Here is a 14,922-nt window from a genome sequence, read left to right on the forward strand (position 1 = left end):
CCTTCGCGGATTTTGAAGTTGCCCTCAAGTCGACCTTCGGTGAGGACACGGCCTCCTCGCAAGATAAGGCCTTGAACGACCTCAAACGCTTGGTCCAGCTCAAGTCCTGCCAAGCCTTCGCCACCCGCTTCGTCCAGCTCGCCGCCCGCGTCCAGACTGACGAACCCACCAAGATGCACTTCTTCAAGGAGGGTTTGAAGTCTGAGGTCAAGTTCCACCTCATCGGTCTCCGCCCCGCTCCCGCTTCCTTGCCCGAGTTGATCAAGGCAGCGGTCGAGTACGACGATGCCCTCCATCGTCTCAAGGTCTCCTCCCGTTCCCAACCTCCTCCTCCTTCTTCTCGCTCTGCTCCCCATCACCACCATTCTCCCGCGCATGTTTCTTCTTCCTCCTCTTCTGCACCCACTCCCATGGACCTTGACTCTGTCTCGGTCCGCCCTGCTAAGCTCTCCGACGTCGAGAAAAAGCGACGTCGTGAGCAGGGTCTCTGCTTGTACTGCGGGGAAAAGTCTTGTCCCGGCAGTCGCGATGTTCAGCAGTGCCCGGTTCTGGTCAAACGGAACTCGGGAAATGCTCACAGCCGAGCAGCACCTCGCAAGTAAGCGAGGTGGTCTGTTCGGCGATACGAACATCTTCCCCCTCTGACTCGTCACTATCGGACGATAAGCTTCTTCTTCCGGCCACTCTTATCGTCATGAGTCTTTCTGGCCCGGTCTCCATCTCCCTTTCTGTTTTTATTGATGATGGATGTTCCGCTCTTGCCCTCATTGATCCTGCCTTTGCCGATCTCCATAAACTCTCTCTTATCCCTCTTTCTACTCCTTACTCCGTTTCCCTTGCTGATGGTTCTTCGGCCGGTTTCATTCGTTTCCAAACCGCGCCTTTGACTCTGACCATTGGTTCCCACACCGAGTCGATTTCTTTTCTTGTGACTCGACTCTCCACCACTCCCATCACTCTTGGTCTTCCCTGGATGCGCTTGCATAATCCAGTTGTTAATTGGAAGTCCCTCTCCCTTTCATTCTCCGATCCCTCTTGCCTTGCTGATGGACACATCCTCGCGGATGTCTCTGCTTCTTCCTTGGACACTCCGTCCGCTTCCGGCTCCTCGCCTCCCCCTTCGGGCACTTCGCCTTTGACTCCTCCTCCCTCCGGTCCTTCCCTTACACCGGTTCCCTCCTTTGGCACTTCGCCTTCCCTTTCTTCCCGCCTTGACTCTGCTTCGCTTTCTGAAGAGCCAACGGCTTTATCTTCACCCGACATTGAGCTCGTTAATGCGGCGAGTCTTCTCCGTCTTGCACGGGAAGACAAGCTCGACATTTTCGCTGCCCAAATGGATATCCGTCCTCCTTCGCCGGAGACGTATCCTACGGTGTCGATAAGGTCCGTGCTCACGACGAAGGTGTATGCCGAGTCTGGCACCCCTGTTGACTCTCGAGGCGTCCCACTCAAATACAATGAGTTTGGCGACGTTTTCAGCCTCAAGTCTGACCCTCCTTCTTCCTTGCCTCCTCATCGTCCGTATGACTTGTCCATTGAGTTTGTACGGACCGAGGATGGAAAGGAACCTCGTTTGCCAAAGCCGGGGAAAGTCTATCCTTTGTCCCCGGCCGAGGAATCTGCTCTTTCGGAGTATCTGACCAACGCCCTCGCACGTGGTTGGATCTCCAAATCCTCTTCTCCCGTTGGTGCTCCCTGCTTCTTCGTGAAGAAGCCCAATGGTGGTCTTCGCCTTTGCGTCGACTACCGAGGCCTCAATGCCATCACGAAGAAGAACCGTTACCCACTTCCCCTCTTCCAGGATCTTCTGGATAAACTTTCTTCTGCCCGCGTCTTCTCACACCTCGACCTTCCTGATGCTTACCACTTGGTTCGTGTCAAGAAGGGCGATGAGTGGAAGACTGCTTTTGTTTGCAAATCTGGCTCATTTGAGTACAATGTTATCCCCTTTGGTCTTTCGAATGCCCCCGCTGCTTTTCAGTTTTTTATGAACGACATCTTCTCGGACCTCCTTGGTGTCTGTGTTGTCATTTATCTTGACGACATCCTGATCTTCTCAAAAGATCCCCAGGAGCATGAGGAGCATGTTAAGCTTGTTCTCTCTCGCCTTCGTGAACACTCCCTTAAGGTCAATCCGGCCAAGTGTTCTTTTGACCTTTCTGAAGTTGACTTTCTCGGCATGATCATTTCTGCCGATGGCATCAAAATGGACCCTGCCAAGGTCGAGGCCGTTTCCCTTTGGCCTGTTCCCTCTTCTGCTCGCGATATCCAAGTCTTTATTGGTTTCGCAAACTTTTACCGCCGCTTCGTCAAGGACTTTTCCGCACTTGCTCGTCCTTTGACTTCCCTCACTACCAAATCCTCCACCTTCTCTTGGTCTCCCGAGGCCCAAGAGGCTTTTGATTCTCTTAAACTTTCCTTCACTTCCGCACCTATTCTTCGATACTTTGATTTCTCTAAACCCGCTGTCATCGAGCCCGATGCTTCTGACTTTGCTTTGGGTGCCGTCCTTTCTCAGTTTGACCCTGACGGCGCTCTTCACCCCGTTGCTTTTCACTCTCGGCAATTCCGTCCCGCCGAGGTGAATTATGACACTCACGACAAAGAGCTCCTCGCCATTGTCGATTCCTTTACCGCCTGGCGTCATTACTTGATGGCTGCCGACCCTGATATTCCCACTCTTGTTTTCTCTGATCATCAGAACCTTACCCGGTTCACTGCCGCTTCTCAACTTTCTCGCCGCCAGTTCCGGTGGGCCCAATTCCTTTCTGACTTTGCTTTTCGCATTTACCACCGCCCTGGTCGTCTCAACACCAAAGCCGATGCTCTCAGTCGCCGTTCTGACTTTGAGATAAAGCCTGGTGACTCCCTCCACTCCACCAACTTCCTTCAGCTGTTCGAGTCTATTTCTCTCGACAGCATCACTGTTATCGGCTCGAATCCCGACTTTCTTTCCGAGATTCGAGCTGCCACCCTTTCTTGTTCCCTCCTTTCTGACTTTAACGCCAAACGTCTTGATGGCGATTACTCCTTCCGTGACGGTCTCCTTTACTTTAAAGACCTGATCGTTGTCCCTTCCCCCGAGCTCCAGCTCAAAGTGTTTGAGCAACGTCACTGCTCCGCTGCCGCTGGTCACTTTGGTCTTGCCAAGACCGTTGAGCTCGTCTCCCGGGACTTTCACTGGCCCCGGCTTCGTAAGTCTGTGCGTCGCTTCATTGCTAATTGTGAAGCGTGCCAGCGAGCCAAGCCGTCCCGTCACTCCCCTTATGGTTTACTTCATCCTCTCCCCGTTCCTTCCGAACGTTGGTGGGACCTGTCGATGGACTTCATCACGGATCTCCCACCTTCGAACGGTTTTGACTCGATCTTCGTGGTTAAGGACCGCCTGTCCAAACAAGCACACTTTGTGCCCACCACGAAGACGGTTACAGGCGAGCAAACCGCCGAACTCTTCCTCTCCCACATCTTCCGCTTGCATGGTTGTCCCCGGTCTATTGTTTCGGACCGAGGAACTCAGTTTACTTCGGCCTTCTGGAGGCGCTTCAATGAGCTTCTGAAGACGAAGATTTCCCTTTCTTCTGCCTTCCACCCCGAGACCGACGGTTCGACCGAGGTTCTCAACCAGGTCATCGAGCAGTATTTGCGTATCCATTGCAATTACCTGCAAGACGACTGGACCCTTCACCTTCCCCTTGCCGAGTTCACTTACAACAACTCGGAAAACACCTCCACTGGCATGACTCCCTTCTTTGCAGTCCATGGCCATCACCCCATTTTCGATCCCTCTATCATTCGTGATCCCTCTGTTGTGCCCTCTGCCGAAGAACGTGTCGACCGACTTCAGACCGTTCTCGAGGATCTCAAGGCCAACCTCCGGGTTGCCCAAGAGTCCTACACTGTGCAGGCCAACAAATCCCGTCTCCCCACTCCCGACATCTCCGTTGGCGACCTCGTTTTTCTGGATCGTCGCCACATTCGCACCCTTCGTCCCTCCAACAAGCTTGACCAGAAAAAGCTTGGCCCCTTTAAAGTTCTTCGCCGCATCAACCCCGTTGCCTTTGAGCTTAAACTCCCTTCCACACTTAAAGTTCACCCCGTTTTCCATGTATCCCTCCTTGAACCCCGAACGAAGGACATTGTTCCCGAGTTCACCCAACCAGAACCACCTCCCATTCTTGTTAACTCCCAGGAAGAGTTTGAGGTCGAGACTGTTCTCGATTCTCGGCTCTTCCGTGGTCGCTTACAGTACTTGGTTCAGTGGAAGGGCTATTCCGAGACTGACCGGTCTTGGGAGCCCGCTGCCAATGTTTCCCACGCCACTGATCTTGTTGCTGACTTCCACCTTCGCTATCCCTCAAAGCCGAAGGCGACGTCCGGAGTTCGTCGCTAAGGAAGGGGATGATGTTAGGGATAGCTCCTGCTTGTTCTCCACTTTGACTGCACACTTGGCTATTCTTTTGCCTTTCTGTTTGTTTGTGTGTAGCCTTGCAGTTCCCCTCCGATTTTCCGCCTTTTGCCTGTCTTTTCCGCTCCTTCCGCACTTCCGTTTTCCCGCGCTGCTCCGCTTCCTTTGTCTTCTTCGCACGCGCCGGTTTGTTTGTGCACGCGCCTTGCTGCGATTGGTTGCAATTCGGCTGCCGGTCATGTGTCCCCCCACCGGTGACTCATGACCTGCCTGACCGCCCCGATCTCTTGTTCATCTCGCATGCATTTGCCCCAACCTTATACTTGACCAATCCGCTTCTTGGACGTTGAGTCACATTGCTTCGCCTTTGCACGTTTCTCCTGCCAGGTGCTTCGCTTTTGCTTGCGCCTCTCTCGCTTTGGTTCTCTGCCTGTCTCGGTGGTCCTTCTCGGCCCTCGTTCGTGCATCGCCCCCTTCGCCCTGCTCGATCGCCCACTTTTCCCTCCCTTGGCCGCCCTTCGCTGCCAAGTCCGGACTTGTCTATAAATAGCCTGACCCCCGCGATGTGTAGTCGAACCTTAGCGTTCAAAATAGGACTAAATAAAGTGCCTTCTACTTTATTCTCTGAGTGTTCCTCACGTCTCATTTCGAGACAAGTCTTATCTTGAACGGATCTTTGCTTCCCTCGCTCCCTCTCCGAGTCCACTTCGGACTCTACCCTTGCTTTCCCTGAGCTCACTTCGAGCTCACTTCTTCTTTTGCCGTTGAGTCCCCTTTGGACTCTAACACCATACCCAGCACGAGGAGGTGGACAAGAAGATCGCTGTGAACATGAAGCGGATCAAGCGCCTCACCGACCGGCTTGCCCAGACCAAGAAGCGCCTCAACATCCCTCGAGCACAGTGCACCTTGGTCCCGCTCTGCGATGCCAGAGCAAAGTATGTCAAGCTCGATACCAAAGCTATGTATCAAATTCTTGGATCTCAGACTGGCACTGGGCTCAAGTGGGACGACCTGAAGACCAAGGTCAATGGCACCACAAAACAAGAGATCTTCTGGCGAAACAACTTCAAGCTGGAATCGAGACTCTTTGGTGTCAGGAAAGAGGGGAAGCAGCTCTTTGGTTGCGAGATCAGCACCGATGGGGTCGGGTGCTCGATCACCACACTCAGATATAAGATCCTGGAGAAGAAGGGCCCCGATGCCAAGCCGGTACCCAAGACCAAGGTGAACACACTCACTCCCGAGCAGAAGATCCAGACCAGGGTCGGTCCCATTGACGACTCTCGGACCACATGGATCGGGATCGACCCTGGAGTGGGATCGATCTTCACCGCTGTCAATCGAGCACCCGGTCAACCATCCATCCAGGAGCAAGACGGTGTCAAGGTGACCAAGGCACAGCGTGCCAACGAGAAGATCGTGTCGTTCTCCAACAAGGAGTACCAGCATCGAACTGGCACCAGTCAGGCGACCAAGTGGATCCAGAGCACCCACAAGGCCCTTGGTCTGCAGGAATGGATGAGCACCACACCAAGTCCCAAGATCCCTGGGTTGGCTTCCTTCCTGCGATACATTCGCCATGTGTTCGATGGAGACATGCTGGACAAACAGCTGTACTTCAGCCTGACCCGGCGGCGGCGATTCAAGCGACTCGATCTCCACAGCAAGCGACAGCGCACCGTCCACGAGATGTGCAAGCAAGTCATTGACCAGGCAGCAAGGGAGACCGAAGTGGTGATTGCCTTTGGGAATGCATCCTGGAAACAGGGGAAGGGATATGCCTCCAGTCCCAGGAGACTCAGGTTTGCCAAGTACTTTGAGCAGTTCCACCACCACCAGAGACGCCCACCAGACCGAGCCGTCTCCAAGATCCATGTGTGCTCGGTGAATGAGTTCAACACATCCCAGGTGTGCTCACATTGTCGGGAAGCCAAGCGACTCGAGAAGGTCGAGCATCTTGATATCGAGAAACCACACTTTGTACGGAGCTGTACAAGCTGCCATACGCTGTGGGATCGAGACATCAATGCAGCCAGGAACATGATCTCGGTATGCCAGTCGATCATCGCCACAGGAGATCGGCCGAGTGTATTCAAGACTGTGCTTCCGGACCCACCCAAAACAAAGAGATTGCCAACCAGGACGGGAAACAATCGCACGACCTGCCCACTGGGGTCTACGGATCAGCAGACCTGTGTCGCTGATGCCAGGAAGTGACTGTCCCGTTTCTTTCTGGTTTGACTGTACACCGTGTGATCGCTCAGTTGATCAGTGTCCAAAGCGATTGAGTGTATATAGATGGGAACCAGGTCACAATGCTAGTATGGGCCATGCGACATGCATAGGTATGCCCGGCGTAGCTGACAATATCACCGACTTTGTAATTTATTCCGGTTGTCCATGGAGTCGCGTTGCTGGGTGGAGCAGGAACAGGTGCAGGTGCAGGTGCAGGCGCAGGTGCAGGTGCAGGCGCAGGTGCAGGAGCAGGTGCAGGGGCAGGAGCCGGAGCAGGCGCAGGAACAGGTGACGAACCTCCGAGAATGCTGTGGGCGGTGTTAATAAAATCAAAGTCCTTCTGAATGATCATAGACGAACAGGTGAGACCACCTGTTTGAGAGCTCTGGTCTCGCTGCAGAGCCCAGTATGAAAATCCAGCAAGTCCATTTTGCTTGATATACGAGCACAGTGTTTTGCAGTCATCGAGAGTAAACACAGATCCATCGTCATTCCTACCGATCATCGGGATGGGCATCATCATCTTATATAATTGCTGGGGCGAAAGCGTTGGATACACTTGAGCAAGCTGACCCTTCAGCCCTTCCAGAGCATTAACTGCGGCACTCCCCATATCTGTTGATACGGAGGAGTCGTAAAAGTCCATGGTCATCAATCGAATGGTGTCGATTCTGATACCGGATGAAACAAAGGTCTGCAGGCAAGTCAAACCATTGTTATCGAGGCCAGTGGGCAATGATGGGAGGGTGAGAGAGAACACCATCGAAGAATATTGCTTCTGTAGTTTTGCGAACACTGCCGCACGCCGTTGATTAGTGGATGACTCTGCGACGGCGGCACCCTCAATGTCGTAGTCGAAGCCTAGGGGCTTGAGGCTTAAATACATCTGTTCGATTTGATTGTATATTTCAGTATCGGTCAATGATAGATCGAATACATCAGGACTAGCCGCCCCTCCGAATGAGATAATGACGCTGCCACCACTCTGCTGGAACGCAGCTATGTCGCTCTGCATCGACTCCATCAAATTATTGAAATTACCGGTCGAGTCGCCGATCACGAACGCGAGGGTAGCAGACGTCAACCCACACTTTTGTTTTGCATCCATTAACGACGTTACAGCATAATACTGGCTATTCCCTTCAGCCCAAGCATAATAATATGGAGTTATTACGAAGGAGTTGGTCTGCTGGGTCGATGACATTATGGTCAGTTTCTAGAGGTGGACCTCTAGAAAAAAATCAACGAGATTTTGTTTTTTGTTGGACACACTGTAGCAGCAGGAATGTATCATAGCAATTCGTTTTCGAATCACTCCTCGACGTCAAAATATCGGTTCTATTACGCAGACCCAAGTCATAAGTGGACGTGCGATCTCAGATGTTTGCCCTGCAGAGGGCATGACATCGACGGATCACCTTGTCACAAGATCAGCTGCCTTGGTACACCGTTCTGCGACAAGCACCTGGCTCTGATCCAGCATCTGCGTATCCAAGGCTCTGACCCGAGTCGCATGCGTTTGTTTGCCATTCGCCCTCCTGTAGAAATAAGCGGCTTTATCGATCGATTCGACTTTGACTCTGGGCCTGTGTTCGAACAGGGGCAAGTCATCATTCAATTCGAGGGAGAAGTCATCAACCATGACCAGATGGTCCAACGCTACGGAGAGACTCTAGTCGGACCGTACACAGTTCAAGCGTCCGACTCTGGAGATCGATTTATTGACGCAGCATGCCAGCGAGGCGTTGCCGCGATCGCACGGACAACCGCCCAAGAAGAACGCGCAAATGCGGAACTGGGGCATGGCTCTGAAGGAGCCGTCCTGCGAGCAACGAGGCCGATCATGAATAAAGAAGAGATCGTCGTCTTCACCATCTACCCCCTCCATGCGGAAGTCAATGATATCAGATACGCGACAAAGGATAATCCCAGCTTCGACGAAGATGCTTTCAAGCGGCAGGAGAAGCGAGCTGAATATGAGCGCGACCCGATGAAATATCTGCTCTCGCAATCGAAATCGAAATCGCGGAGAAAGCGAGACGACGATGATGATGACTATGACTTCGAAGAAGACGATGATGATGCCGATTTCTGGAAAGATATCTTTTCGAGCAAAACGAGGAAGAAATCGGCAAGTCGGTCTTCCAAGAAGAAGGGAAATATGCTTTATACTCCTGGTCACGGATTTATACAAGGAATTACAATCACCCCGGAGTCATTGGGAATCACTAAGAAGAAACGGAAGAAGGATAATGACGATTGGGACGACTGGGATGATGACTGGGATGACGATGATGACGAGGAAGATAAGCCACGTAAAAAACGAAAGAGCAAGAAATCAAAAAAACGGAAGAGCTCCAAAAAATCCAAGAAGAAGACCAGCCTGGAGGACTTCTTCACTTTTTGATGGTGGACTCGTTGTTTGGTGGTTTTTATGTACCCATGGTATCAAATTCCTTACTGTGATTTTTACGCATTTTGCGGAGTTGGAGCTCGAGTGGACTCCTCACATCCATGGGAGCCATCGCACCACATAGGCATCCGTGTTGCTCGTCGTGTCCAATGCCGTCTGATAATAGAATACGGGCTGAGTGCTTGCCCATGTCATTTGTATAAACGAACCCAGTGTCGCCAGCAGCTGAATGGTGACTGATTTCGAGCCTACCGGGTTCGCTGTTTTGCAAGCTAGGTAGACACAGGAAGTTCCCGTATCAGTCGAGCAACCAATAAAGATCAAATAGCACCCCCATGTCGGACCCGAGGACATCGTAACACTCGTTCCGTTGCGAGGGATTTGGATAGTGATCTGAGTAGCTGGCTTAATGTTGTTGATGGTAGGAACTGTGATGTTGGAGGAGAATGTGGCTGCCGCAGCGACCGCCAATGTACCCGTCAAGGTGGAATTGCCTGTCACTGCCAGGGTGCCGCCGACGCTCGCTGAGCTCGAAAGATTCGCGGTTCCGGTGACGACCAAGCTTGATCCGACATTGAGATTGGTTCCGACATAGACACTCTTAGTCACGGAGAGTCCTCCATTGGTAAAGATCGAGCCTCCGGAGAAGCTCGAGTCGGTGGTATTTGTAACGACGATTCCGCCAGCGCTGGTCAATGCCCCGGTCAGCGTGGACGTTCCCGCCACCGAAAGCGCTCCACCGATACTGCCGTTTCCGCTTGTATTCAATGTAGTAGCGGTGACACCGAGACCAACTGTCAAATTTTTGGCTATGCCGACCCCACCGGAGACCACCAGAGCTCCAGTGCTGGTACTACTGCTGTCTGTGGTGTTCGAGATCGCGAGCGCTCCAGTCAAGGTCAACCCCCCAGCAAGAGTCGCCATCCCCGAGACATAGAGTTGCTTTGTAATCGACATACCACCGAGGGTATATACGCTACCGCCACTGGCGGAGGCGTCGACCGTCGACGTCACATTGATACCTCCAGCAGAAGTCAGTAATCCAGTCAATGAGCTGGTGCCAGTGACAGACAACGTCCCTCCATGAGATGCATTACCAGTCGTCGACATGGTGGTGGAGTTGACACTCGTGCCAACATAAAGCGATTTTGTAATGCCCATGCCTCCAGCGATAGTCACCGAGCCCGTCGTACTGGACGTGCTGTCTGTGGTCGATGTGGTGTTTACCTGTCCGTTCGCAGTAACGCTTCCGAGAGTGGTAGCCCCGACGACTGATAGCGTGGAATTCAGCGTCACTCCTGCATTGAAATTGCTAGTTCCGATTATATTCAAATTACCCCCTACGCCAACCGTACCAGTGGTCGCGATGGTTGCCGCCGTGATTTGAGTTCCGACCCAGAGCGATTTGGAAACCCCCACCCCTCCAGCGACTATGAGTGATCCTGATGTCGTGCTCGTTGCATCGGTGGTGTTGGAGAGAGTGATGATACCGCTCGCATTAAGAGCAGCGAGATTGGATGTCCCAGCTACCCAGAGCGACTTCCCGATGCCGATTCCGCCCGCGACAACCAAAGCACCAGTCGAAGAGCTAGTCGAATCTGTAGTGCTCGAGATGGTCAATGCTCCTGTGAGCGACAGGCCGCCAGAGAGAGTGGTCAACCCTGTCACAGTAAGGGTTCCTCCGATGCTAGCATTACCAGAGGCCGTTAATGTCGTGGTAGTCGCGCCTCCTCCGACATTCAGAGCGCCAGAGACACCTGCTCCGCCAGCTACCTGAAGAGCGCCAGTGGTCGTGCTCGTCGATGCGGTACTATTGGTGATGCTGACCACACCAGACGCCGTCAAGCCAGCCAGAGTCGATGCTCCTGTCACTCCGAGTGTGGATGAGAGGGTCGTCGCTCCTGTCACACTCAATGTCCCTCCATGGCTGGCGTTGCTGGTCGTCGTCATGGTGGCCGAGTTGACCGAAGTGCCAACATAGAGCGACTTGCCGATTCCCATACCTCCAGCCAATGTGTGTGATCCGGTGGTTGACGATGTCGCATCCGTGGTGTTAGTGAACGCTACTATGCCAGAAGCATTGATTGCAGAGGCCGTAGTCGTTCCAGTTAACGTCGTCGTTCCGGTCACGCCAAGAGCACCCCCGACCGTAGCATTACCTGTCGTGCTCAAGGAGGCCGAATTGAGTGACGTTCCGACCCACAAGCTCTTCGCGATTCCCATACCTCCAGCCAATGTATGGGATCCGGTAGTCGACGACGTCGCATCTGTGGTGTTGGTGAATGCGACTACACCGGAAGCTGTAATCGCAGCCAAAGTCGAAGAGCCAATGACGGAAAGCGACGTAAGAGTCGTCGGCCCAGCGCCCAGGCTTGCAAGACTCGTTGATCCGGTGACTCCTAACCCACCGCCGATACTAACGTTACCTGTCGTGTTCAAGGTGGCCGAATTGATCGACGTTCCGACATATAGCGACTTACCAACCCCCATACCTCCAGCTAGAGTGTGTGAACCAGTGGTCGATGACGTCGCATCCGTGCTGTTGGTGAACGCAACCACTCCAGATGCTGTGATCGCAGCCAGAGTCGAAGAACCAGTCACCCCGAGAGCGCCCCCAATCGTAGCCGCCCCGGATGTCGACACGGTCGCAGAATTAACCTGCCCACCGATCCACATGTTTTTTGCGATTCCGAGGCCTCCAGCCACAACCAGAGCACCTGTGGAAGTACTTGTCGAGTCCGTAGTATTCGTGATCGACAGTGCTCCACTCAAGGCGAGACCTCCATTGAGTGAAGCGAGCCCAGTCACAGTCAGCGTCCCCCCGATGACGGCATTAGACGTCACCGACAGCGTGCTCGAGTTGAGGCTAGTGCCCGCCCATATCGATTTCGAGGCTGAAATGCCTCCGAGTACGACCAAAGCTCCAGAATTCGAAGTCGCATCAATCGTACTATTGACATTCAATGTGTTGTAAACGGTCTCGGTTCCGTCCACGTAAAGATTGGCTGCACCAGTCGAATCGGCGATGATGTCCACATCACCCTGGTACTCAATGTTATCCGGTACGTGAGTCGCCATGTTGCAGCAAGATCGTTTGCTGAACTATAGCATCATTTTTGTTTTGCCATAGAATCGGGTCCTGTGCCAAATGCCTGGTGCGCTGTGTGAGGCTCAAAGATTCTCAGCACGACCCACCAGTGAGAAGCCAGCATGACGCAGAGTGATCGATTCTGCTTCTTTTCCTACTCTCCAGATATGCCACCCGGCCAAGGCGAATACGAGTGCGTCGCAGATGCCAGCATCTACACCAGCCTACAGCAAACCCCGAATTGGAGACGAGTACTGAGCCACTTCCACGTCTGTCCATTCGGCTTCGAAGGAAAAACGTACAATTCAATCGAACATGCATACCATGCAGCCAAGATCTCGATCGCGAATCCAGACGCAGCATACGAATTCACTCGAGACAGTGGGAGTGCACTAGGTCGGGGCGATGGTCTGGCTGCTAGACGAGCGAGGCAGTGTGTTCGCTTGTCGAAGAAGCAGGTCGATCAATGGGAGGCCATCAAAGCAGACAGACTCTACCACATGGCAAAAGCCAAGTACACTTCATGCGCAGCTGCTCGTGAGATCCTGCGCTGCACCGGGAATGCAGAGCTCTGGCATCGTCATCGCTTCATGCCCCAGCCCGAGCGATTCTGGCATCTGGAACGAGTTCGGAGCGAGCTCCCAGCCAATGGCGAAATCTTTTGATTTTGTGTGAGCAGAACGCTACGAGATGTCACACATAACCACAGGAGCGTTCATCCAAGGCAATCTCGATCTCCTCAATGACCAAGGACTCACCACGGGAGGTAGTCTGTATACAGCGGGCACCATTCAGGTCGCATCGACAACCGATTCTACCGCCGTGGGTGTCGGCTCTGTGATCACCGCAGGTGGGCTTTCTGTGGCTAAGAACACAAATCTAGGAGGGACACTCACTATGGCAAGCGATTTTTCCATCCCCACGTTCGTGACGCTCTCCAAGTCGCTGAAGCAAGTCTACATCACGGGCCAGACGAATTTGAATGGATTGTTACTGAATGCACTGACCACTGACTGCACAGCGCTCGGAACAGGCTCTGTCCAGTTTTCCGGCGGTCTCTCGGTCCAAAAGAATCTATATTGCGGTGGAAGCATTGACTGCTCTGGTAGCATCACCGCATCGAGCGGTCTGACTGTGACTGGTAACACCTCTCTGCAAGGCACCGTGACCGGTTCGAACGGAATCGCCATCTCCCCACTGGTCTATTCAATGGCTCTTCCAACCAATGGAACGTCCTTCACTCTGACATCGGGTCCTACTTTTGGAGCGTTTCTATTGCTCATTGGCTCCGCGACCGACCAAGGAATGTATTTGATCGCCTCTGTGTGCAAAAGCAATGTCACCATATCAGGCCTAACCCCAGCAGCCCCCACATACAACACCAATACATTGGCTTATACGGGCCTATTGATCACCATTAGCTGGAGTGCGACTTATTTGACATTCCGGTATATATCTTCCAAGCCGGGCAGCACCAGTGGATCGACTGATAATTACACCATAAAATTGATACCATGGAATTAAGACTGGTACACTGCCCAGGGTAGACGCCATGCCTGGGATTCACCCCCATTGCAGTCCATGACCTGGATAGCTGTTGAGTTCGCTGCTGACCCACCCGCCCGATCCACACATTTGGCTGTGTTTCCTGCAAATTGCATGGTAGATCCGCCATTAATGACGTTAAATTGTTGACTTGGTGTCGAAGGGTTGCAAGTCTTGATCACCATCTGGGTGCCATTTTGAAGATTGCCGCCATCGAGGCATTTGCCGCTGGTAAAATCCATAATCTGCTTGGTAGTAGGGTTATAACGGAACGATTGCCCTCCGTGACCGTGACAAGCCCACATGGCCAGATTAGTCCCGTCCGCAGTACCACCTCCCCAGACCGAAGCACATTGGGTTGGGGTATCTGCGGCCGGGATAAGACCCCAGTTGTTGATGAAACCAGACACGGGGATGCCAGCACCGGGAGGACCGGGTTGTCCTGGAATGCCTTGCGGTCCAACAGGTCCAGCGGGTCCAGCCGGCCCCATAGCACCGGGAGCACCTGCAGGACCTATCGGGCCTGGTGGGCCCTGCAAACCCTGCAACCCCATAGCCCCAGGAGGACCAGTGATTCCAGTCGAACCCGCAGATGTGACAGTACTTACCAGCCCGGTCGTTGCATTGGTGCTTGTGATGGTCGGGGATATCGCGGGAAACGGCAGCCGGTGTCGACGACACGATAGAGGCGGGCGCCGGTGCTGGTGCTGGTGTGGATACAGGTGTGGGTGTGGACGCAGCCGTCGATGGTGATGCAGGTGCTGCTACTTGCTCCATACGACGAGTGAATGGGTTGTATTTGTAAGCGACACCGGATCCAGTCGAGGCTGGTAGAAACGACTCGACTCCCTTCTTTGTATAGTAATACATGACCATAAATCCGATAACGAATATCGCAAAGTAGACGATCGGCGTTTGGTCCATGGGCAAAAATATTGTATTGTCATTCAGTCTCGAAAAAAGTACATGACTCAACTTCTCTCACACGCCCTTCTGCCAAGCCCTCTTGCTCTGTCTAACTGTGAATAATTCCCCAGCCGCATTCAAGCGCACCGAGTCCTGCCTGATCGTCCACACCTCTTGATCGTTCATCAGCTCTAGGACTCGCTTGTGTCCTATAACAACCTGTTCCTTACACACACCCTTCGACGACATTTTATGCTTCTGAGTTTCGCTATCGAATGCCGAATAGAGCTTGGGCGCTAATTCCACGAGCTCTGTGCCACTGAATTC

General features: G+C 53.1%; 3 protein-coding genes across 3 annotated transcripts; 1 reads left to right on the top strand and 2 right to left on the bottom strand.

The window, feature by feature from the left end:
- Positions 1–6,668: 6,668 nt before the first annotated feature.
- On the bottom strand, positions 6,669–7,847 carry BJ171DRAFT_435463 (glycoside hydrolase superfamily; the record flags this gene model as incomplete). The annotated part of the gene is made up of 1 exon (XM_053107946.1): positions 6,669–7,847. The coding sequence occupies one exon, from the start codon at positions 7,845–7,847 to the stop codon at positions 6,669–6,671; it is 1,179 nt and encodes a 392-aa protein (XP_052961480.1).
- Positions 7,560–9,526, top strand: BJ171DRAFT_548317 (uncharacterized protein). Its single transcript, XM_053113027.1, has one exon. It carries the CDS (start codon positions 7,929–7,931, stop codon positions 9,048–9,050), a length of 1,122 nt encoding a protein of 373 aa, XP_052961481.1. The 5' UTR covers positions 7,560–7,928; the 3' UTR covers positions 9,051–9,526.
- Positions 9,527–13,360: 3,834 nt separating this feature from the next.
- BJ171DRAFT_548323 (ricin B lectin domain-containing protein) lies at positions 13,361–13,949 on the bottom strand. Its single transcript, XM_053113028.1, has one exon. The coding sequence runs from the start codon at positions 13,929–13,931 to the stop codon at positions 13,665–13,667; it is 267 nt and encodes an 88-aa protein (XP_052961482.1). The 5' UTR covers positions 13,932–13,949; the 3' UTR covers positions 13,361–13,664.
- Between the last annotated feature and the right edge of the window lie 973 nt (positions 13,950–14,922).

Source organism: Polychytrium aggregatum (genome assembly GCF_025602895.1).
Source record: "Polychytrium aggregatum strain JEL109 chromosome Unknown BJ171scaffold_212, whole genome shotgun sequence".
Lineage (NCBI taxonomy): Eukaryota > Fungi > Chytridiomycota > Chytridiomycetes > Polychytriales > Polychytrium > Polychytrium aggregatum.

Bases quoted from the DNA above. Each gene is read 5' to 3' on its own strand.
- BJ171DRAFT_548317 (XM_053113027.1), top strand. From the start codon at position 7,929: ATGTATCATAGCAATTCGTTTTCGAATCACTCCTCGACGTCAAAATAT.
- BJ171DRAFT_548323 (XM_053113028.1), bottom strand. From the start codon at position 13,931: ATGGATTTTACCAGCGGCAAATGCCTCGATGGCGGCAATCTTCAAAAT.